The sequence below is a fragment of the Bos javanicus genome, chromosome 17 (genome assembly GCF_032452875.1).
Source record: "Bos javanicus breed banteng chromosome 17, ARS-OSU_banteng_1.0, whole genome shotgun sequence".
In the NCBI taxonomy this organism is placed as follows: Eukaryota; Metazoa; Chordata; class Mammalia; order Artiodactyla; family Bovidae; genus Bos; species Bos javanicus.
In genome coordinates this window covers 63,097,186-63,116,570 of record NC_083884.1, presented here as the reverse complement: position 1 = coordinate 63,116,570, position 19,385 = coordinate 63,097,186, and the positions used below count along the sequence as shown (strand labels likewise).

At 53.9% G+C, this 19,385-nt stretch overlaps 1 protein-coding gene across 2 annotated transcripts in view; it reads left to right on the top strand.

Moving 5' to 3' along the window:
- GCN1 (GCN1 activator of EIF2AK4) overlaps nt 1-19,385 on the top strand; it is a 55,098-nt gene that overhangs the window by 22,478 nt on the left and 13,235 nt on the right. For both annotated transcript variants that reach the window (XR_009730416.1, XM_061385000.1), the window contains exons 20-42: nt 28-152; nt 904-1,082; nt 1,315-1,408; nt 2,550-2,663; nt 2,749-2,947; nt 4,066-4,221; nt 4,689-4,870; nt 6,616-6,696; nt 7,017-7,160; nt 8,073-8,200; nt 8,372-8,561; nt 8,753-8,823; nt 9,336-9,501; nt 9,873-10,067; nt 11,409-11,655; nt 12,063-12,184; nt 12,486-12,600; nt 13,327-13,506; nt 15,914-16,134; nt 17,304-17,372; nt 17,557-17,695; nt 17,784-17,980; nt 18,158-18,300. Coding sequence is in view for 1 of the 2 variants with exons in the window: in XM_061385000.1 (XP_061240984.1) it covers nt 28-152; nt 904-1,082; nt 1,315-1,408; nt 2,550-2,663; nt 2,749-2,947; nt 4,066-4,221; nt 4,689-4,870; nt 6,616-6,696; nt 7,017-7,160; nt 8,073-8,200; nt 8,372-8,561; nt 8,753-8,823; nt 9,336-9,501; nt 9,873-10,067; nt 11,409-11,655; nt 12,063-12,184; nt 12,486-12,600; nt 13,327-13,506; nt 15,914-16,134; nt 17,304-17,372; nt 17,557-17,695; nt 17,784-17,980; nt 18,158-18,300 (3,457 nt within the window). In the remaining variant the exon portion in view is untranslated. The remainder of the gene's footprint in view (nt 1-27; nt 153-903; nt 1,083-1,314; nt 1,409-2,549; nt 2,664-2,748; nt 2,948-4,065; nt 4,222-4,688; nt 4,871-6,615; nt 6,697-7,016; nt 7,161-8,072; nt 8,201-8,371; nt 8,562-8,752; nt 8,824-9,335; nt 9,502-9,872; nt 10,068-11,408; nt 11,656-12,062; nt 12,185-12,485; nt 12,601-13,326; nt 13,507-15,913; nt 16,135-17,303; nt 17,373-17,556; nt 17,696-17,783; nt 17,981-18,157; nt 18,301-19,385) is intronic.

Sequence of the window (19,385 nt, the reverse complement as noted above, 5' to 3'; positions counted from 1 at the left end):
GCCTCAAAGAGCTCCCCTTCCCTTCAGTGGCTGTGCAGTCTGGCCTCTGGCCAGCACTTCTCGCCAGGATGAAGATCGATCCGGAAGCCTTCATTAGTAGGCACTTGGACCAGATCATCCCCAGGATCACCACCCAGAACCCCTTGAACCAGGTAGTTGGGCCTGTGAGCTGGCTCTGGCATCAGGTCAGCAGGCAGACCAGGAAGATTCAGAGAAACAGAAGACGGGGTGATGAGAAGTGGGTTGGACTGTTGGGTTGCAAGTGACAGAAAGCGCAGACTAGTTTGAGCTTAGCAGGGAGCTTGCTGGTTGCCACGTCTAACTGGTAAGCCCCTGGATGTGACGGGACAGGGACTGAGATGTCCTCAAGACCTCGTAAGTGGTATGTTTCTTGCTCTCTGTCCGTCTCCCTTCCTCCTCTGTCTGTGCCTCACTGCTGCTTTCTGCAGCATGGGCTCTGTTACCAGTCTCTGCTTTTTGGTAGCAGGATAGTTGTTCGAGGCTTATGTCTCATCCCCTGTTAGCTCCAGTGGGAAAAGCTGGCGTTTTCCAACCATTCCAGCTGGCAGAGGGCCTTACCGCCTGGGTTGACCTGACTCAGGTCTTATGCTCATCCCAGGGCCCATCCTTCCAGTCTGGGTCACGTGTCCATCTCTAGCGAGGGTGGGGGAAGCTCTGCCTGAACCACAGAGATCAAGAGTGGGAGAGAAATGTCCCCCATGTCGGGGTGCAGCATGCCGAGAAGGCAGGCACACCCTGTAGCCGTCCACTCCAGCAGCAGGGCTCAGAAAGAACAGGCAGCGGCAAGAAGGGGAGCCTGCCGCCCGGGGCGTGAGACATGGCAGGCCCTCTCTCCTGTGCCAGCCGCGGCAGGCACTGACCGTGTCTGTGTTTGTCTGGCAGTCTTCCATGAACGCCATGGGCTCCCTCTCGATCCTGTCCCCAGACCGGGTCCTCCCGCAGCTCATCAGCACCATCACCACCTCCGTGCAGAACCCAGCACTGTGCCAGGTGACGCGGGAGGAGTTTGCTATCATGCAGACCCCTGCAGGGGAGTTGTACGACAAGTCCATCATTCAGAGGTGAGCCGCCTGCTTGAGGGCTCAGTAAGTGATACAGTCTGTCTGTTCGTTGGGGGAGTGCTGGCTGTGGTCCACACACAGTCTTCGGTCCCGGATACGAGAGCGTGTGGAGGACCCAGCACTTGCCTGGTGCCCATGACTTAAGAGGTAGCAGGGATCTCGTGGCTGGTGGGAGGCTAAAGGGCCTCGTGGCTGGATGGAACCTGGCTGATCACCCACTCTGGTGTTTCAGTGCCCAGCAGGACAGCATAAAAAAGGCCAACATGAAGCGAGAGAACAAAGCTTACTCCTTCAAGGAGCAGATCATCGAGTTGGAGCTGAAGGAGGTGGGTGTGCGGAGGCCTCAGGCCGGTCCATTGGGTCACCCTGACCCGTGGCATGCTCCTCTGACCTCCCTGCTCTGCCCGGCTCCTCCTGTCACCTTCTTGATCTGCTGTCTCTCAGTAGCTTTCTCCACCCGCAACTCCAGGAAAAGAGATTTTTCTTCCTGCTGTCAGTAGTTCATGTATTTCCTGTGCTAAATGGTGTAGCTTGACTCTATGCCCGTCCCCACGCCCTGCTCCTGGATGGCCGGGACCCGTCTGTCCTCCTGACTGGGCGCGGGCCCTGGCACAGTGTGGCCTCTGGGGCATCGGGGTTCATGGCTGTGTTCAGTGGTGATGGGGCTGGTTCTGGCGGAAGCACAGCACACAGGGCTCTTTCTCTTGTCTCAGCCTGTGCACCTCTCTCAGTCTTTTTTATTTTCTTCTTCAATCTTTATAGGCTGAGTTCTTCTTGTCTTCTATATCTCTGCCCACATGTCCCTTCTGCAGAGAGGTGACCCCTCTGCCCACCCTACCCAGAGCCGAGCCGCCCCTTCTCATTTGTTACGCATATTTATTCCTTTCATGACACCTGTCATGATCTGAAGCCACCTTGCTTATGTATCTGTTCCCTGTTCGTTGTATAGCCACCCCCACTAAGATGGTGAGCTCTGTAAGGGCAGAGACTTGGTCTTGTTCCCACAGTCTCCCCAGCATCTGGCACCTCCTAGGTGCTCAGTGAATATCAGATGAATGAATGCTCTCAGCCTCTGCCAGGCTTTAGCTTACACTAGAGGAGAGTGTAGGGCAGGCTGGTCAGAGGTAGGAGAGCCTTAGGCTAGAATTCTGAAGCTATGTGGCTCCCAGAATACCCTCTTCAACACTTGGAGGAACTTTCCATTTCTCTTAACATGTAAAGACTCTTTTTGTGTTTTCCTTATAGAGAATCTGGCAAGAAATGGCCGCTCTACTGCTCTCTGTTCTGTAGAAACCAGGCGGCCTTGGGCTTGTGGGAGTGGGGCAGGCCAGTCGGCAGGTTTGGGGCCCAGATCACAGACTCAGAGCTGGCCTGGGACCGACGGTGGCGCCAAGCTCACCTTGCCTGGTGGTGGGAGGGAGGCAGGTCTGGGCCCTGGAGACGGAATTGCTGTGCTTGTTCCTTCAGGAGATAAAGAAAAAGAAAGGCATAAAAGAGGAGGTGCAGCTGACCAGCAAACAGAAGGAGATGCTGCAGGCCCAGCTGGACAAGGAGGCGCAGATCCGGAGGCGGCTGCAGGAGGTGAGCGGCTGCCCCAGCGACCCCGCCTCACTTGCTGTTAGGGCAGGCCCTGCTGACCAGCCCTCTGGGCTGACTCTGCTTACAGCTGGACAGTGAGCTGGAGGCGGCTCTGGGGCTGCTGGACACCATCCTGGCCAAGAACCCGTCCGGCCTGACCCAGTACATCCCGGTCCTGGTCGACTCTTTCCTGCCCTTGCTGAAGTCTCCCCTGGCTGCTCCCAGGATCAAGACCCCTTTCCTGTCCTTGGCTGCCTGTGTCATGCCCCCGAGGCTCAAGGCTTTGGGTTAGTTCTCATTGGCTGGCTGTGGGCATGACCCCGGGTCAGGAGGGGGGCGGACAGGCGTGCCCTGAGTGCTTGGGGGAGGCATGCAGTGATCTCAGCTACTGACCTGTGTTCCCATGGGTGCAGCCTCAGGCGGCCCAAGCTACACATCCCGGGGAGCACGTGATGCCATCTCCTCTCCTTTTTTATGTCTACTGTGGCTTCACTCTGAGGACCAAGTTTTAGATGCTAGTCAGTGATTGTGTGTGTGTGTGTGTGTGTGTGTGTGTGTGTGTGTATGTGTGTATGTGTATGTGTATGTGCTGAGTCGCTCAGTCATATCCAGTTCTTTGCTACCCCATGGACTGTAGCCTTCCAGGCTCCTCTGTCCATGGGGTGTCCCAGGAAAGAATACTGGAGTGGGTTGCCATTTCCTACTTCAGCGGATCTTCCTGACCCAGGAATTGAACCCTCATCTCTCATGTCTCTTGCATTGGCAGGCAGGTTCTTTACCACTGGGCCACATGGGAAGCCCTTGATCTTTCGGTAGCAGCTTTAAATTCAGTGGCAGTGGGATAGTTGGTGCCACGTGGCCTATCCATGGAGCCCAGAGCTCCTGAGCAGCCAGGTGTGGGTGACCAGAGGGCTCTGTGGCCTTGAGAAGCTTTCTCTTTAGCCACAAAGAACCTTGTGAGGTAGCTGGGAATTGTGGTAACCTCGCTCTGTGGATTGTATGACACCTTTGAGCCTTAAGGATACGTTCCCATGGGTGAGGCTGGAGTCAGGCTGTGCACACAGAACCTATCGGAAGTGTTACCCAGCCGGCTGGGCTGCTGCATGGAAGGTGGGAGCACCCTGTGGCTAGAGCTTCACTCCCAGCTGAGTAACCTTGTGTGGCTCATGCCTCCTTGCTGCATACTTCCGATTCCTTACTGTCAGGAGGATAGCCCCTTGCCAGCTTGTCCATGCTTTTGGAGTGTCACGGAGATGAAACGAGAAACTAGGTTGAGGAGATGGGCAGGGCAGAGCAGAGCTTGATTAGTGTTAACTCAGGGGGATGTGGGTCCCTGGTTCACACCCGAGCCAGATTGTGTGTCTTTGCGTGGGTCATCCCTGTGGGTCCCTTCTCTTGGACACAGGCACTTTGGTGAGCCATGTGACTCTGCGCCTGCTGAAGCCGGAATGTGCCCTGGACGAGTCATGGTGCCAGGAAGAGCTGTCGGTGGCCGTGAAGAGAGCAGTGACCCTGCTGCACAGTCACACCATCACCAGCAGGGCAGGCAAGGGCGAGCCAGGTGAGGGACCGGATAGGGTGGACAGAGGGCGCAAGGCGGGTGAACCGTGCGGGGGCTTGACTTCCATCCTCCGGGCTTCCCGAGGCCGCAGCTTCCGCTGGTCTCTCCCCTTGCTGGTGTTGATTTCCTCACCTCACCCCTTGAACCAGATGGATGATTTTTGAGTCCAGTCACTGTGACCCCCCACCCCACCCCCGCCCCCCTTGAGGGTTTAGTTCTTGCTGTTGGAATCTACTTGTCTGTTTTAATGCTCACATTGTGGAACCAGGCGCTGTCTGGGGTAGGAGCGGCATTGGCTTTAGAACTGGACTGCCGTCTCTTGTCCCTCTTGTCATGCCTCTGGCTTCAGGGTATCAGAAAGGGCCTCCAGCCGTCTCCCTGCCCGCTTGCCCTGAGGATGGACGCTGTGGCGGCCAAACTCGGGGCCCGGCCCGCCTGCAGAGTCGGTCTACTTCTTGCTCTCACAGACGCTGCGCCCCTGTCCGCGCCAGCCTTCTCCTTGGTTTTCCCGTTTCTGAAGATGGTGCTGACTGAGATGCCCCACCACAGTGAGGAGGAGGAGGAAAGAATGGCCCAGATTCTTCAGATCCTCACAGTCCACGCCCAGCTGCGGGCCTCCCCAAGCAACCCACCTGGGCGTGTGGACGAGGTAGGCTGGGGAGCTCAGCTCCCCCTTGGCTTGAGTGGGGTTGCGGGGGGTAGGGCAGGGGCTTCTGACACTTCCTGACCCATGAACAGTTCTGGGGAGGGGGTCCTACAGCAGCGGCCATTGGTGGGGAGACCCTAAATGTTCTATTGAGAGAGCCTCCAAGGCCTTACAGAAGCTATGGGTCTCCTGCATCTGATAGTTTCTGAGCCAAAGGAGTTGAAGGACTCTAACTTATTGTATGTTGTTCTTAAGAAGACAGTGCTGGTTACTATCCTTTTCACTTGCTTTTGAGACGAGCTCATTCAGTCAGGATTTTTGGGTTCTTTTTTTTTTTTTTAAAGACTTTTTGGGTGTGGACCATCTATAAAGTCTTTATTGAATTTGTTACAATATTGCTTCTGTTTTATGTTTTGGGGTTTTGGCCATAAGGCATGTGGTATCTTAGCTCCCTGACCAGGGTTAGAATCCCCACACCTTTCATTGGAACCTGAAGTCCTAACCACTGGACCACCAGGGAAGTCCCAAGGAATTTTCTTTTTTAATAGATTGAAAGTGAAAGTCTCTCAGTCATGTCCGACTCGTTTTGACCCCATGGACTATAAAGTCCATGGAATTCTTCAGGCCAGAAAACTGGAGTGGGTGGCTGTTTCATTCTCTAGGGGATCTTCCCAACCCAGAGATTGAACCCAGGTCTCGCACATTGCAGGTGGATCCTTTACCAGCTGAAGCACCAGGGAAGAGTACTGGAGGGGGTAGCTTATCCCTTCTCCAGGGGAACTTCCCAACCAGGAGTTGAAACAGGGTCTCCTACATTGCAGGCAGATTCTTTACCAGCTGAGCTACCGAGGAAGCCCAGTTTTAGTAGATTATGTTCTAAAAATTTGAAAGTAGTGCTTACGTACTTTAAAAAAATTCCAACAGTACAGAAGCAAAAAGAGAAATGCCCCTCCTCAGAGGTAGCTATTAATAACAGTTTGGTCTATACCCTCGCGGACTTTTTTATTTAAGCACGTATAAAGCTCATACCCACAAATGCAGTAATGCAAAAAATGGATTGCACCGCTCCTTCCACGGGACTGTCTTCTCTGGGCCTCCTCCAGTGTCAGGACCTGTGTGGTCCACATCATGTGGATCTCATATTACAGGCTGTGTTCTGTGGGCGCACAATGTTTTAGTCAGCTTTTTACTTGCTGATTGACATTTTAAGGCCGCAAACGTTTCCATGTTTTGAATGCAGCTGTGGGGTGTCCCCTGTTCATTTACATGCCTTGCACACCACGTGAACATTCTCATAGGACAGATTCTTGGGCGTGGAATTGTTAGGTCATGTGACATGTTCTGAACTATACCCTTGCTAAGCGTTTCCTTTTCTCCAAACCTCATACAACCTCATGTAGTGTTTAGCTTGTCAATGACAGGTGGAAGAATGGTATCTTGTTTTATTTTGCATTTCTTTACTTATTTGTAAAGTTCAGTGTCTCTTTGTGTATTCATGAGCCACCTGTATTTCAAAAGTCTGTGAATTTCAGCCAAGGTTAGGAATAGTTATTTTTAGTCCCTGGAGATCACGGCTGACTGGGGTTGGCTCCTGTGGATTGAGTTGTAGACTTGACAGGGTCCCTCCAGTGTGGTCAGCAGGAAGACCCAGAATGTTCCCCTGTGGGTGAGAGGGACTCACGTGCCTCTGGGCTTGGTTACAGACCTTCCGTGGAGCTTCGTCCTGCCTCATGTGCTTTCTCCCGTAGAACGGCCCGGAGTTGCTGCCTCGCGTGGCCATGCTGCGCCTTCTGACCTGGGTGATTGGGACGGGCTCTCCCCGACTTCAGGTAATCTGGTCCCCTGCTGGCTTCTACTGTTCACAACCCCACCCTCAGGTTCCGATTGCCTCTCCCAGCCCTCAGTTCTGACCTTGGGCACAGCGGTACTCGTGAGAGCCAGCCAGACTGTTCTCAGCTCATGAGTGGTTTTGCTTGGATCCTGCCACTGGCCTTGGTCTGGCGCTGGGGTCTGAGGCCTAGTAGGGGTGGGTGGGATGGGCGTTCTTAGTTCAGATTCCCCCCGGAAGCTCATCCCCAGCTCCCCTGCCTGGCCCTGTAGTAGGAAACGATTTGTCGAACTGAGCCCAGTGGCTGGATGTCTCCCTCAGGTTCTGGCTTCAGAGGCCCTGACCACCCTGTGTGCCAGCAGCAGTGGCGAGGATGGCTGTGCCTTTGCAGAGCAGGAGGAGGTGGACGTGCTGCTCTGCGCCCTGCTGTCCCCCTGTGCCAACGTGCGGGACACTGTACTCCGGGTGTGTGCCCATGCCCTCACGGGGCTGCCTTGCCCCCCGCCCCCCAACATCGTCCCTCAGTGCTGCTGTTTGAGCTGCCCTGATGGGATGTGCCGCGTGTGTGCACCAGTGTGTCCTGGAGGCAAAGAGCAAGGTCACAGAGGGTGGCTTGGGATCATTCTGGGAACTGGAACAACGAAGCAGTTGTATCACTGGTTTTTTCCTTTGCCTTTGAAGACGTCACCTAACTTCTAAAACGCACCGTGGAACTTGGTAGTTTTGTAGATCTGACTCACAGGATTGGCTCATTTCTTCAATCCACTACCTTATACTTGCCCTTTCTTGGAGCTTTGGGACCCAAACTAAAGGATCCCGTAGGAGTGTGAGAACGTGTTTCCCAAATGCCAGTCTGCAGCCTCCAGCTACTGCTCTGTGACAGAGTGTTCACTAGTCCTTGATAAAATGGAAAACACAATGGCAGTGCGGCAGATATTCTTAAAACAAAGGGAACATCCTTTTTCAGAGATTTTTGTCGATCTTGAATGTTAACAGTTGAATTTTGAAAGTTTACTTAAAAAAAATTTTACCACTGCATGCCATCATCTCACGAAAGAAAAGCTCTTTGAAGAGACAGAGCAGCTAATGAGTTGAGCTGCCTCATGGCGCTCCCTAACCAGCACTGCTGTCCAGCGGAGCTGTCTGCCGGGATGGGACTGTTTAACTGTGTCATCCAGCAGGACAGCCACCAGCCATCGCGTGGCTCCTGAGCACTTGGAATGTGGCTGGTGCAGCTGAAGAAGTTAAGAGTTCGTTAATTGATTTTCTGTGGAGACCCACGTGTGGCTGGTGGCTTCATCTTGGGAGGCGGGGAGGGCAGGTCGGAGTGTTCTCCCAAAGGTCCTGCCTCACGTGGTGCGATCCCACCCCTCTCAGGGCCTGTTGGAACTCCACATGGTGTTGCCGGCGCCTGACACCGATGAGAAGAATGGCCTGAACCTTCTCCGCAGGCTCTGGGTGGTTAAGTTCGACAAGGAGGAAGAGATCCGAAAGTTGGCCGAGAGGTGAGCGCCATCAGAAGGCTGGCCTGTCCTGGTCTGTTCTCTTTCTTCTCATGGAGTAATCGGACCCAGCATGCTGAGCCTACAGAGGGATCGAGGGCTGGGACTTTGGCTTTGGCAGAAGGGCCTGCGCTGCAAGTCCTGGTCCGAATAGATGCCTTTGGTCTGTTGTAGGCTCTGGTCGACCATGGGCCTAGATCTGCAGCCAGACCTCTGCTCCTTGCTCATCGATGACGTCATCTATCACGAGGCAGCTGTGAGGCAGGCCGGGGCGGAAGCCCTCTCCCAGGCGGTGGCGCGTTACCAGCGGCAGGCGGCTGAGGTCATGGGCAGGCTCATGGAGATCTACCAGGAGAAGCTCTATGTGAGTAGTCTGGGCACTGTAGTCTGGGCATACAAGGTGGGGTTGGACCCTGATCAGCCTCCAACCTAATCCAGACAGAGCCACCCCGTGGCTCAGGGTGGCTTGTGCCTGATCCCGCCTCACCTGGGCGACTGGCTGGCCTGCGGGCCCGGAGAGAGCCCTGCAGTGCATCGATAACCTGTCTTTTGCAGCGGCCGCCCCCGGTGCTGGATGCTCTGGGACGAGTTATCTCCGAATCTCCTCCAGACCAGTGGGAAGCCAGGTACGACAGCTGTTTCAGCCTTGTACCGCTCAGCACTTCTGGACGTGTGGCTGGGTGGAGGCTGCATGCCGTGAGGAGGCAGCAGAGGGTGATGGGTCAGCAGGGATGGGAAAAGACAAGACCTCCCTCTGAGTCAGAGGCCTGAGGTCCACTTCCAGCTCCTCTTGGCCAGCTGGGCTACTTTGCTCGTGTTTCTCCTTTCCCCTGGGAACTGTTTTCTTAGAGGTCCCCAGGTACCTCCTCACGGCCGTGGCTGATTCACCATACTTGGCTTTGTAGAATACGGGCATTTCTGGTGTTGTCACCTCTGCCTCCTTCCCCTCCGTCTCCTCCTGCCTGGTGGGAGAAGGCTAGGCAGTGCACTAACACAGAGGGAAGCAGGCTTTGTGCTGTGCTCTGCCCTGGAGCAGCGTGTGCTGTTGGCAGGCTCGCGCTCCTCGTGACATGCCAGGATAGAGGCCCCTAGCCAGGAGGCCTCTAACTCCCCTGACACACTTCCCCTTCTTTCCCAGGTGTGGCTTGGCTTTGGCCCTGAACAAGCTCTCCCAGTGTTTGGACAGCTCTCAGGTGAAGCCACTCTTTCAATTTTTTGTCCCCGACGCCCTCAACGACCGAAACCCAGATGTCCGGAAGTGCATGTTGGATGCAGCTCTTGCGACACTCAACACACATGGAAAGGTAGGAGATCTCAGCCAGGCGAGGAGATGGGGGAGAAGGTCTCAGGCACCCGAGGAGCGGGAAGAAGGTTGGGCTGGGGCAGACGGCAGGCTGCACCATGGTGCCATGGCGAGGCCTGGTGCTGGACGTCCTGGCTGGGCGCTGGCCCCGCAGCAGATTCTGTTTGTATTTCCTTGGGGTCAGAAAGACCCCAAAAAGGTATTAAATTGATGTAAGTCTGCTGCAATCCTGCCAGAAAACCGGGAAGCCCTCTGGCATGGCTGGCTGACTGGTCAGGATGCCTGTCACTCACCCAGGCTTGGGCAGAGTCCGTCGTCCCCAGGCACGGCCCCTGGGGCTGACGTGAGGCTCTGGGTGCTCTGGGCTTTCAGGAGAACGTCAACTCGCTGCTGCCGGTGTTCGAGGAGTTCCTGAAGAACGCGCCGAACGATGCCAGCTACGATGCCGTGCGGCAGAGCGTGGTGGTCCTCATGGGCTCTCTAGCCAAGCACCTGGACAAGAGTGACCCCAAAGTGAAGCCGATTGTCGCCAAGCTCATTGCTGCCCTCGCCACCCCCTCCCAGCAGGTATGTGCCCCGACTACCTGGTCCCTGTTTGGGTGGGCAGTGCAAATGAAGTTTGGGAGCTGCAAACGAAGTCGGATGTCAAATCCAGATGGCTGTGTTCTCTGCCCTTCTTTCAGGGGAACTACCTCGTTTATTTACAGTTAGAAATGCCCTAGTGGAGAGTCAGTTTGTTACTATGTTCTAAATCTCTTAAATATATGCATTTTTTTAAATCATTTTTTAATAGTTATTTTTTGCACTTAGTATAAACTTGGTTCTGGATATACAAAGATTAGGGGGAAAAATCGTCCTTGGTGTGTTAGGCTTTTCATGACATTCTCTGTGTGTGTGTTGTATGTTTTGGGGGCCTTTTAATGCAGTTTTCCGGAGAAGGCAATGGCACCCCACTCCAGTACTCTTGCCTGGAAAATCCCACGGATGGAGGAGCCTGGTAGGCTGTAGTCCATGGGGCCGCTAAGAGTCGGACACGACTGAGCGACTTCCCTTTCACTTTTCACTTTCATGCATTGGAGAAGGAAATGGCAACCCACTCCAGTGTTCTTGCCTGGAGAATCCCAGGGACGGGGGAGCCTGGTGGGCTTCCGTCTATGGGGTCGCACAGAGTCAGACACGACTGAAGTGACTTAGCAGCAGCAGTAATGCAGTTTCAGGCCACAGGGCAAAGGATTTTTTTTTTTCTCTTTCTTGAAGAACACATTACGTGTATTTTCTGTGACTTGCGTTTTGGTCACTTCATTTTGAGCCATCCAGAGTGTCCTCCTCAAAGGCACAGTTGAAAACCATAGGTTTACAGAATCGTGGTCGAATAAGCTGTCAGAGCACCCGGCCTCCAAAGCATCATGCCCAGGGCCCCTAGCCACAGGCCGCCTCTTGGGCCTGGTTGGGCATTCTGAACTTTGTCGGGATGATTGACAGCATCTTCTGGAACCACTCCATTTGGGCCTGGTCCTCTAAGTCCCAGCCCCGTTTCCCTGTGATTCTAACAAATTTGAGAATCGAGAGACTCGGGCTGTTTCTAAGAAGACAAAGTAGCCCACTTCTCTCAGGATCCTTCTTTGTGAGTAAGTTTTTCCGTCCTGAGCCTCCACCCCACCTGCCCAGGCCTTGGTTCTCCCTTCAGACCAGAAACAGCCCCATAACAGCTGATGATTTGGGGGCTCACAGACGTAGCGTGCATCCTGTGGGCACGCACTTCAGACGTGATCATGGGCCCCTGTTGGCCTTTCTGATGCTCCTTGTGGGCTGACAGGCAGTGGCAGAGACTGGCCTGGGGGACCGCATCAGCCGCCAGGCACCGGCTGTGGTTGAGCCTCAGCACTGACGGGCAGGCCCCTCCCCCAGGTCCAGGAATCCGTGGCCAGCTGCTTGCCACCCCTCGTCCCTGCCATAAAGGAAGACGCGGGGGGTATGATCCAGAGGCTGATGCAGCAGCTGCTGGAGTCAGACAAGTACGCCGAGCGCAAAGGGGCTGCGTACGGGCTGGCGGGCCTGGTGAAGGGCCTGGGCATCCTGTCGCTGAAGCAGCAGGAGATGATGGCCGCGCTGACCGATGCCATTCAGGACAAGAAGAACTTCCGCCGCCGGGAGGGTGAGTATCTCCAGGCTCGGCCGCTGCCCCCTCCCCGCCCTGGCTGCCTGAGGAGGGAACCTGGCATTTCCTCCCCTGCCAAAGGCTGGCGTCGGGTTGTGTGCTCCTGTGAGCTGTTCCTCCCGGCCACGCCGGTGTGGCCTGGGCGTCCTTGTTTCTGACTCAAGCACCTTCAGCCGAGGGAGACTGTGCTTTTCTCACTGGTGGTGCTTCCCATTCTTGCCTCCTTTCTGTTTGGGGCAGGCAGAGGGCGCTGCTCCCTCCTGAGCGGCCACTGTAGCCCCCCAGCTGCCCTGAGCATTTCTAGAGGGTGAGGAGGGGACGAGGAACTTGTCCTGTGGCTGCCCCATCCCCAGAGGATGTCCCGATCCCAGCCTCACTGCCCCACCTCGCCCTGCCACCCCCAGGAGCCCTCTTTGCCTTCGAGATGCTCTGCACCATGCTGGGGAAGCTCTTTGAGCCGTATGTGGTCCACGTGCTGCCCCATCTGCTGCTCTGCTTTGGGGACGGGAACCAGTATGTGCGGGAGGTAAGTCCTGAGGCTGCGCGGGGCGGGGGTGTGGGGGGGCCTGCCCCACGGGAGCCCCTCTGCCCACCGCTCGAGTGCCGGTCACTGGTGTGGACTCCCCTGGTTCCCAGTGCAGTACGGAAGCCTGGTGAGGTGAGAAACCGCGTCCCTCCTGTCAGTTGCCTGTGTGGGCCGGGGCCCGGGCTCTGACACAGTAGACTCCTGGTGAGCGATGATCACCAGCGGGGCACAAGGTCCAGCCTTAGGCCTTGACCCTGGTGTGCTGGAGAAAGCCCCTGAACGTCTTTTCTCCTCCCTCGAGGCTGCAGATGACTGTGCCAAGGCTGTGATGAGCAACCTGAGTGCTCATGGGGTGAAGCTGGTGCTCCCCTCCTTGTTGGCTGCCCTGGAGGAGGAATCCTGGAGAACCAAAGCCGGTGAGGCTGCTCCTTTGGTGCCGCTGTCTCAGCTTCCTGTTCTGCACAGCACCTTCCCAGGGGTGCAGAGATGCTGCTCTTGTCCTGTGTGCACACCACCCACCCCCCCCACCCTCCCGCCCAGGGGCGAGGCCAGGGCTCTCATCAGGTGGCTTGTTTCTATAATAGTTTGTTCACTTTCGTTCAAGAAACAGGCCTCTGACAAGAACCACAGACCTAAATCAGAAAATCCCAGAGCTCTAAAGTTGGTCTGTGGCTAGGTCTCTGATTCTAAGATCTCTTCCCCTGTTAAGTCCTCTTTTTAAAAATATAATCTTATTTGGAATCCTAACTTGTAAAACGAAGCTGCTCTGCTTTGGGGCGGGTCAGCGTTGGGCGGGGCTCCCCCGTGATCCTTCAGGCTTTGCCCTACTGTGTCTTGAAAACTCACTCTCTTACTCAGTGGGTGAGCGGACTGAGGACAGAGTAGCTCAGTGAACTGACCTGGGGACACTGCCAGTTCTAGGCTGGGTCTGGCCTCTGTCCCCACCACTGCCCAGGCTCTCACCCGGGCTCCCCCGGCTCAGCCGGCCTCAGGCGCGTCTTGCTCAGTTGGCTGGAGCCAAGCCCTGTGCCCTCCCGCTTGGGGAGGAGCAGGCCGCTTCTCCTCTGCCCAGGCAGCCAGCCTGGGTGAACTGCCAGCCTGTGGTTCATGATTTCACACAGGCATGTGTCTGCCGTCTGCAGGGTCGGTGGAGTTGCTCGGGGCCATGGCCTACTGTGCTCCCAAGCAGCTGTCGTCCTGCCTACCCAACATCGTGCCCAAGCTCACAGAGGTGCTCACCGACTCCCACGTCAAAGTGCAAAAGGCTGGGCAGCAGGCGCTCAGGCAGATCGGCTCTGTCATCAGGAACCCAGAGATCCTGGGTACGTAAGGCCTCTCCCACGAGCGCGCGGGCCGTGCTCCTCCCTGTGCTCCTCGACGCTGCAGGGAACGTGCACTTGTTCAGCACAGGCCCTCTGAGGACAGAGACAGTCGCCCTGAGATAACCTTTAAACTCAGGGAAGCCCTTTTCCTACGATAATCAGTGGAAAATAGTTCAGAAGTGGTCTGTTTTCCTGTTGGTCTAGAGCACTCATTGACCATAGAGGTGGGGAAACTGAGGTGTTGACCCGGAGGCAGCTTGATTCTCAGGGAGCCTTGAGATCCGCAGAACTGAATGACAGGCTCTGGATTGCAGCAGCAGCACCCCTCAGGGGTTAGGTTCCAGGGAACTTTGTATTCACGCTCATTCCAGGAGACCTATGATGGAGGGAAGATTAGGGAGCTTACTCTTTAGTATGGTTGTTTCTTGAGTGACTAGGAAAGACTGATTTCTAGAAATAAACCCCAGCCAGCTATGTGGACTTGCAGCACCATACTTGTCAAATTTTAAGCTTCAGCTTAGGGCATTGGTGACCATTCAGTGCGTTTCAGCCTAAGTATTTCCAGACTTGATTTTAATCAGAAAATGATGGGTTTTACGGGAGGAACAGGTAGATGTGGGTTTTGTTGTCGTTCTTTACAATGTCCAACAGCCCTGGGCATTTCTAAGGCCCAGAACCGTCTTATCTCTTATCAAATGAAGGCCTTCCATTTTGGGAATCCAGCCTGGGTCCTTTTTTCTTTTTTTTTTAATTGCAGTGTAATTTGCATAAAATTCACTTTATACAAATGTACAACATAGTGGTTTTTAGCATCTTCGCAAAATTATGTAAGTATCACCACTGTCTAGTTCTGGGGCACTTTCATCGCCCCAGAAAGGAACCCCACACCCATTATTAGGTTTCACTCCTCATTTCCCCTTCTACCTCTAGCCCCCGATGACCCCTAGTCTATTTTCTGTCTCTGAGTTTGCATATCTGGACACTTTATGGAAACAGCATCATACGCTGTGTGACCTTTTATGCCTGGCTTCTGTGTCTAGCATTATGTTTTCAGGGTTCATCCACATGGCAGCATCTGTCAGTGTTTCATCCCTTTCTATGGCCTAATAACGTATCTCGTGTGTGGCTGTGCCATTTTGTGTGTCCATACATCAATTGATGGGTGTTTGCGTTGTTTCCACTTTTTGGTTTTTAATGTTGCTACTAACATTTGTGTTCAAGGTTTTATTTGATTTTTGTTTTTGTAGACATGATTTCAGGTTTTTCGGTTAGATACCTAGAGATGGCATAACTGGGTCATGTGGTAACTGTTCACCTCTTCTAGGGAACTGTTAACCTGGCAGCTGTACCATTCCTGACACACTGAGTAGCTATATACACACGCACAAAGGTGTTCAATTGCCAACACTGTTACCGTCTGTGTTTTTGGTTACAGAAATCCTAGTGGGTATGAAGTGGCATATCACTGTGGTTTTGTTTTGGCCATGCCACATAGCATGCGGGATCTTACTTCCTCAGCCAGGGATCGAACACATGCCCCCTGCAGTGGAAGCACGGAGTCTTAACCACTCATTGTGGTTTTGTTTTACATTTCCCTAATGACTAATGATGTGGAACGTCTTTTCATGTGCTTGTTTTTCATTTGCATATCTTCTTTGGAAAACTGTCTATTCAAATCCTTTGCCCATTTTTAAATTGGGTTATTTAAAAAAAAAAAATTGGGGGTGGGAATGGGGCACCACTCTGCATGGCTTGCTTGTTCTTAGTTCCATAACCAGGGATTGAACCCAGGCCCCCGCAGTGCCGAGTTTTGACCACTGGACCGCCAGGAAATTCCCTCAGAACTCTTGACTGGCGTGTATCTTGTTAGTGGTGAATTCCCTGGACTTGTGGGAAAGATGAGCCAGGTACCCCTCTTGAAATTCCTTCTACTGGGCTGATAACGCTGACTTTGGAGAGCTCATTTTACCTGTGGCGGCTGCTCTGAGTGTTGTGTACCTTATTCCCACCACTGGTTCAGGGGGCCTTTGTCGTCTCCAAACGGTTTTTTTCACAAAGCCTCTTTGGGTTGATGCTGCTTCCTGAGTAAGATCCACGTTGCTAAGTGGCCTCCCCTGGAGGCCTAGCTGGGGCTGTAGCTCAGGGCCACTGAAGCTAGCCGGCAGGCACCCCACCAGCCACAGCTCTGCAGGGCAAGGGGGTGACAGCTGCCGCCCCCACACCACTTCCTCCTGGGGAGCAAGAATAGAATTGCTCTTTGCAGACAGGCTGGCTTCTTCAGCCCCTTGTGGGGCTCTCGGGAAAGGGCCCCTGGCCTCCTTTTCTTCTGACCCATCTAGTGCTGGGGGCTCTGGCAGCTGCCCCACAGACTTGTACCCAGCTGCCTCTCTCTTGTCTGGACACGCAGCCATCGCCCCGGTACTGCTGGACGCCCTGACAGACCCCTCCCGGAAGACCCAGAAGTGCTTGCAGACCTTGCTGGACACCAAGTTTGTCCACTTCATCGATGCACCGTCCCTGGCCCTCATCATGCCCATCGTCCAGAGAGCCTTCCAGGACCGTTCCACGGACACACGGAAGATGGCCGCCCAGATCATTGGCAACATGTACTCCCTGACAGACCAGAAGGTATGGGCCTGTGGGGGGCTCACGCAGGACAGACCGATGGATGCTGGCTCAGGACACACGGTCCCTACCGACAGTAGACACAGGGCAGCTGTGGGCATTTGATTCCTGATGGTATCAGGGCAGAAGTGGACTGTTTGGGGTAGAGGGTGGAAGTCTGAGCCCTCTGCACATCTTGCAGAGCCCAGCCACACAAGTCTCGATTACCTCCACCCCAAGATGAGGCCCGTCCCCGTGAGCTCCTTTCACCAACTGATGGGGAGGAAAGGTCCAGCCTGGCCTTTGACTTTTCAGGGGTGTTGGGAAAGCGGCTGCCGCTTTGATTGCTGGCAGTGTCTCCTTGTCATAAGCACTGGCTTCTGTGAGCCTCTCAGGAAATTAGCCTCGTTTGAGAGATCTGCTCTGTTCACTCACTCCCAGAGGCTGATGTTTGTGCTCTTAGTACCACAGCTCTGATTTGCTTGCTGAGGCTACAGGCACAAGAGATAAGTGGAAAGTTAGGTCAATCCTAGGAAATTTGGGAAATTGGAATTTGGAAAACCAAAACATTTTGCCCTTAGCCCTCCAGAAGCCTAGACAATTATGTTTTAAAATTACGTTTAAAAATGATATTTCTGAACATAAACGTATGTCCAAGTTATAACGAGTTATTCATAAAACCGAGTCTTAAATAGTTATGTAACATTCCAACAAGTTTATATACCATAACTTACATAATTCTATTGTCGGTCACATAGTGTCCAAGGTTTCTTGCTATTTTAAATGATACTGCAGTGAACATAAGGTTCTTTCTATATTTAAAACTGTTTCTGAAAGTCGAGTGCTGTATCAAGAGACATAAACCTTTTAAGGTAAAGATTGTGCAACTCTGAAAGGAAAGTGCTAAGAGAATCTTGTGGATGCTCAAGGCTGGGCAGCCCTCAGTCCCAGGAGGAGAAAGAGCTCTGAATGGCAGCTGGGGGCTCTCCACCACCTGAGGAGGGCCTGGGGTCCCTCAAAGGTTTTTCCGAGTGATCACTCAGGGCCTTCAGGGAACCAGGGGGATGGAGGGGGTTTTTTATCCCTGTGAGTGCTCCTAGTCAGCAGAGTGGGGTGGTCAAGATCTACCCAGGAACCAGTCTGGAGAAAGTGGGCCTCAGGCCTCCACTGAGTCGCTCCTTCCGTCTTTGCAGGACTTGGCTCCTTACCTGCCAAGCGTGACGCCTGGTCTGAAAGCCTCTCTCCTGGATCCTGTGCCTGAGGTGAGTCTGAGAGGGAAGAGGGCGGGAGCTCATGGCTTTAGCCCCACCCCAGCCAACCGATCGCTAAGAAGCCATAGAAGCTGCGTTTGCATCTGTCTGGTGAAGGGCAGGAGACCCTAGGGACCTCTCCTCATTCCTCTGTGGTCACATCTCCCCACCTTGCCCTCTCTCGGTTCCCTGACAGGTACGGACAGTGTCTGCAAAGGCTCTTGGGGCCATGGTCAAGGGCATGGGGGAGTCATGCTTTGAGGACTTGCTGCCGTGGCTGATGGAGACACTGACCTACGAGCAGAGCTCTGTGGATCGCTCAGGCGCCGCGCAGGGTGAGGCAGGGCGGGCCCAGGGGCCAGACCTGGGAGGCAGTCTGGGGGCCCTGAGGTCCTGTGGGCTCACTCTGTCCCTTTCCTGCAGGGTTGGCTGAGGTCATGGCCGGCTTGGGGGTGGAGAAGTTGGAGAAGCTGATGCCAGAAATTGTGGCTACAGCCAGCAAAGTGGACATTGCCCCCCACGTCCGAGACGGCTACATCATGATGTTCAACTACCTGCCCATCACCTTCGGGGACAAATTCACTCCTTATGTGGGGCCCATCATCCCCTGTATCCTCAAAGTAGGCACCGGTGCCCCCACTGAGGATAGGGCCTAGGGTGGGGCCAGGACACATGCTCTCCCCTGGGGGGCTCGGCTTCTCTGCCAGATGCAGCTGGGGTGGCAGGGAGTCCCATTTTTTCTTGGGTCTCGGTGCCTAGGGGGCAGCAGGTCTGGCTGACACCCGCTCTGTGCACAGGCTCTTGCTGATGAGAACGAGTTTGTGCGTGATACTGCCCTGCGTGCAGGCCAGCGGGTCATCTCCATGTATGCTGAGACGGCCATTGCCCTGCTGCTGCCCCAGCTGGAGCAAGGCCTCTTTGATGACCTCTGGAGAATAAGGTAAGAACTCAGGCGGAAAGACCCAGTGACCATAGCTTTGTGTTTGGGGAACTTACTGAGAAATGAGGGCTTCCCAGGTGGCGCTAGTGGTAAAGACCCACTTGCCAATGCAGGAGATGTAAGTGACATGAGTTCGATCCCTGGGTCAGGATGATCCCCTGGAGGAGGAAGTGGCAACCCACTCCAGTATTCTTGCCTGGGAAATCCCATGGATAGAGGAGTCTGGTAGGCTTTGGTCCGTAGGATTGCAGAGTCAGACACAGCTGAAGTGACTTAGCTCACACACACGCATGCACTGAGAAATGAAAAGCAGAATGTTGCCAAAAGCTCTCAACTTTTCCAGATCCTCATTTTTCACCATTTGGTAACTCTCCAGTTTCCTACAGCAGTGTCTGTAATTCTGATTCTCCTCTAAGATGTTCTTTCTTTTCAGTCCTTCAGTTTGTATCAAAATTTTAAATGTGAATACTTTCTCATCTTGAGATTCTCCTTCTAGGATTTCATTTCAGGGACATATTTAGTCAAGTGCTTAAAGATGTATTTAGAAGGATGTGTGTTTCGATACTGCTTACCATTTGAAAACCTGGGGGTAGGTTCGAAAAAGTCGGGTAGCGTGTCCACACCTTGAACTTTGACCCGGCCATTATGAAGAATGGTGTGAGGACGGCGTCCTGTGTCAGCGGACGCCTTCTGTTGCCGGGTGGGGCGGTGCGGGCCGTGGCCAGGTCCTGTGCAGGCCCACTTTGCACATCCTGTGTGTGGGAGGAGTGTCTGTGTACAGGGTGATTGATGTGTACAGGCTGTCACCGGAGTGTCGGAGCGGTTGCTTGGGTGCTGGCAGTCTGGGCGCTTGTTTACCCTCTCTTTCTTTCTATTTGTTTGTATTAATTGAATTTTCAGTTTGAATACAACTGTTAGTTTTATACTCATTCATTCAAAGAGAAACAGTTTCTCCTAGGCCTCTCCTTACGTCCTACATCCTGATGATCTGCATTCCTGGATTCCCTGTTCATACTTTCCTCTGTGTTCTCTCTCTCTTTAATAACTTTTATTATAGAAATATTTGTATCCACTTTTAAAAATAG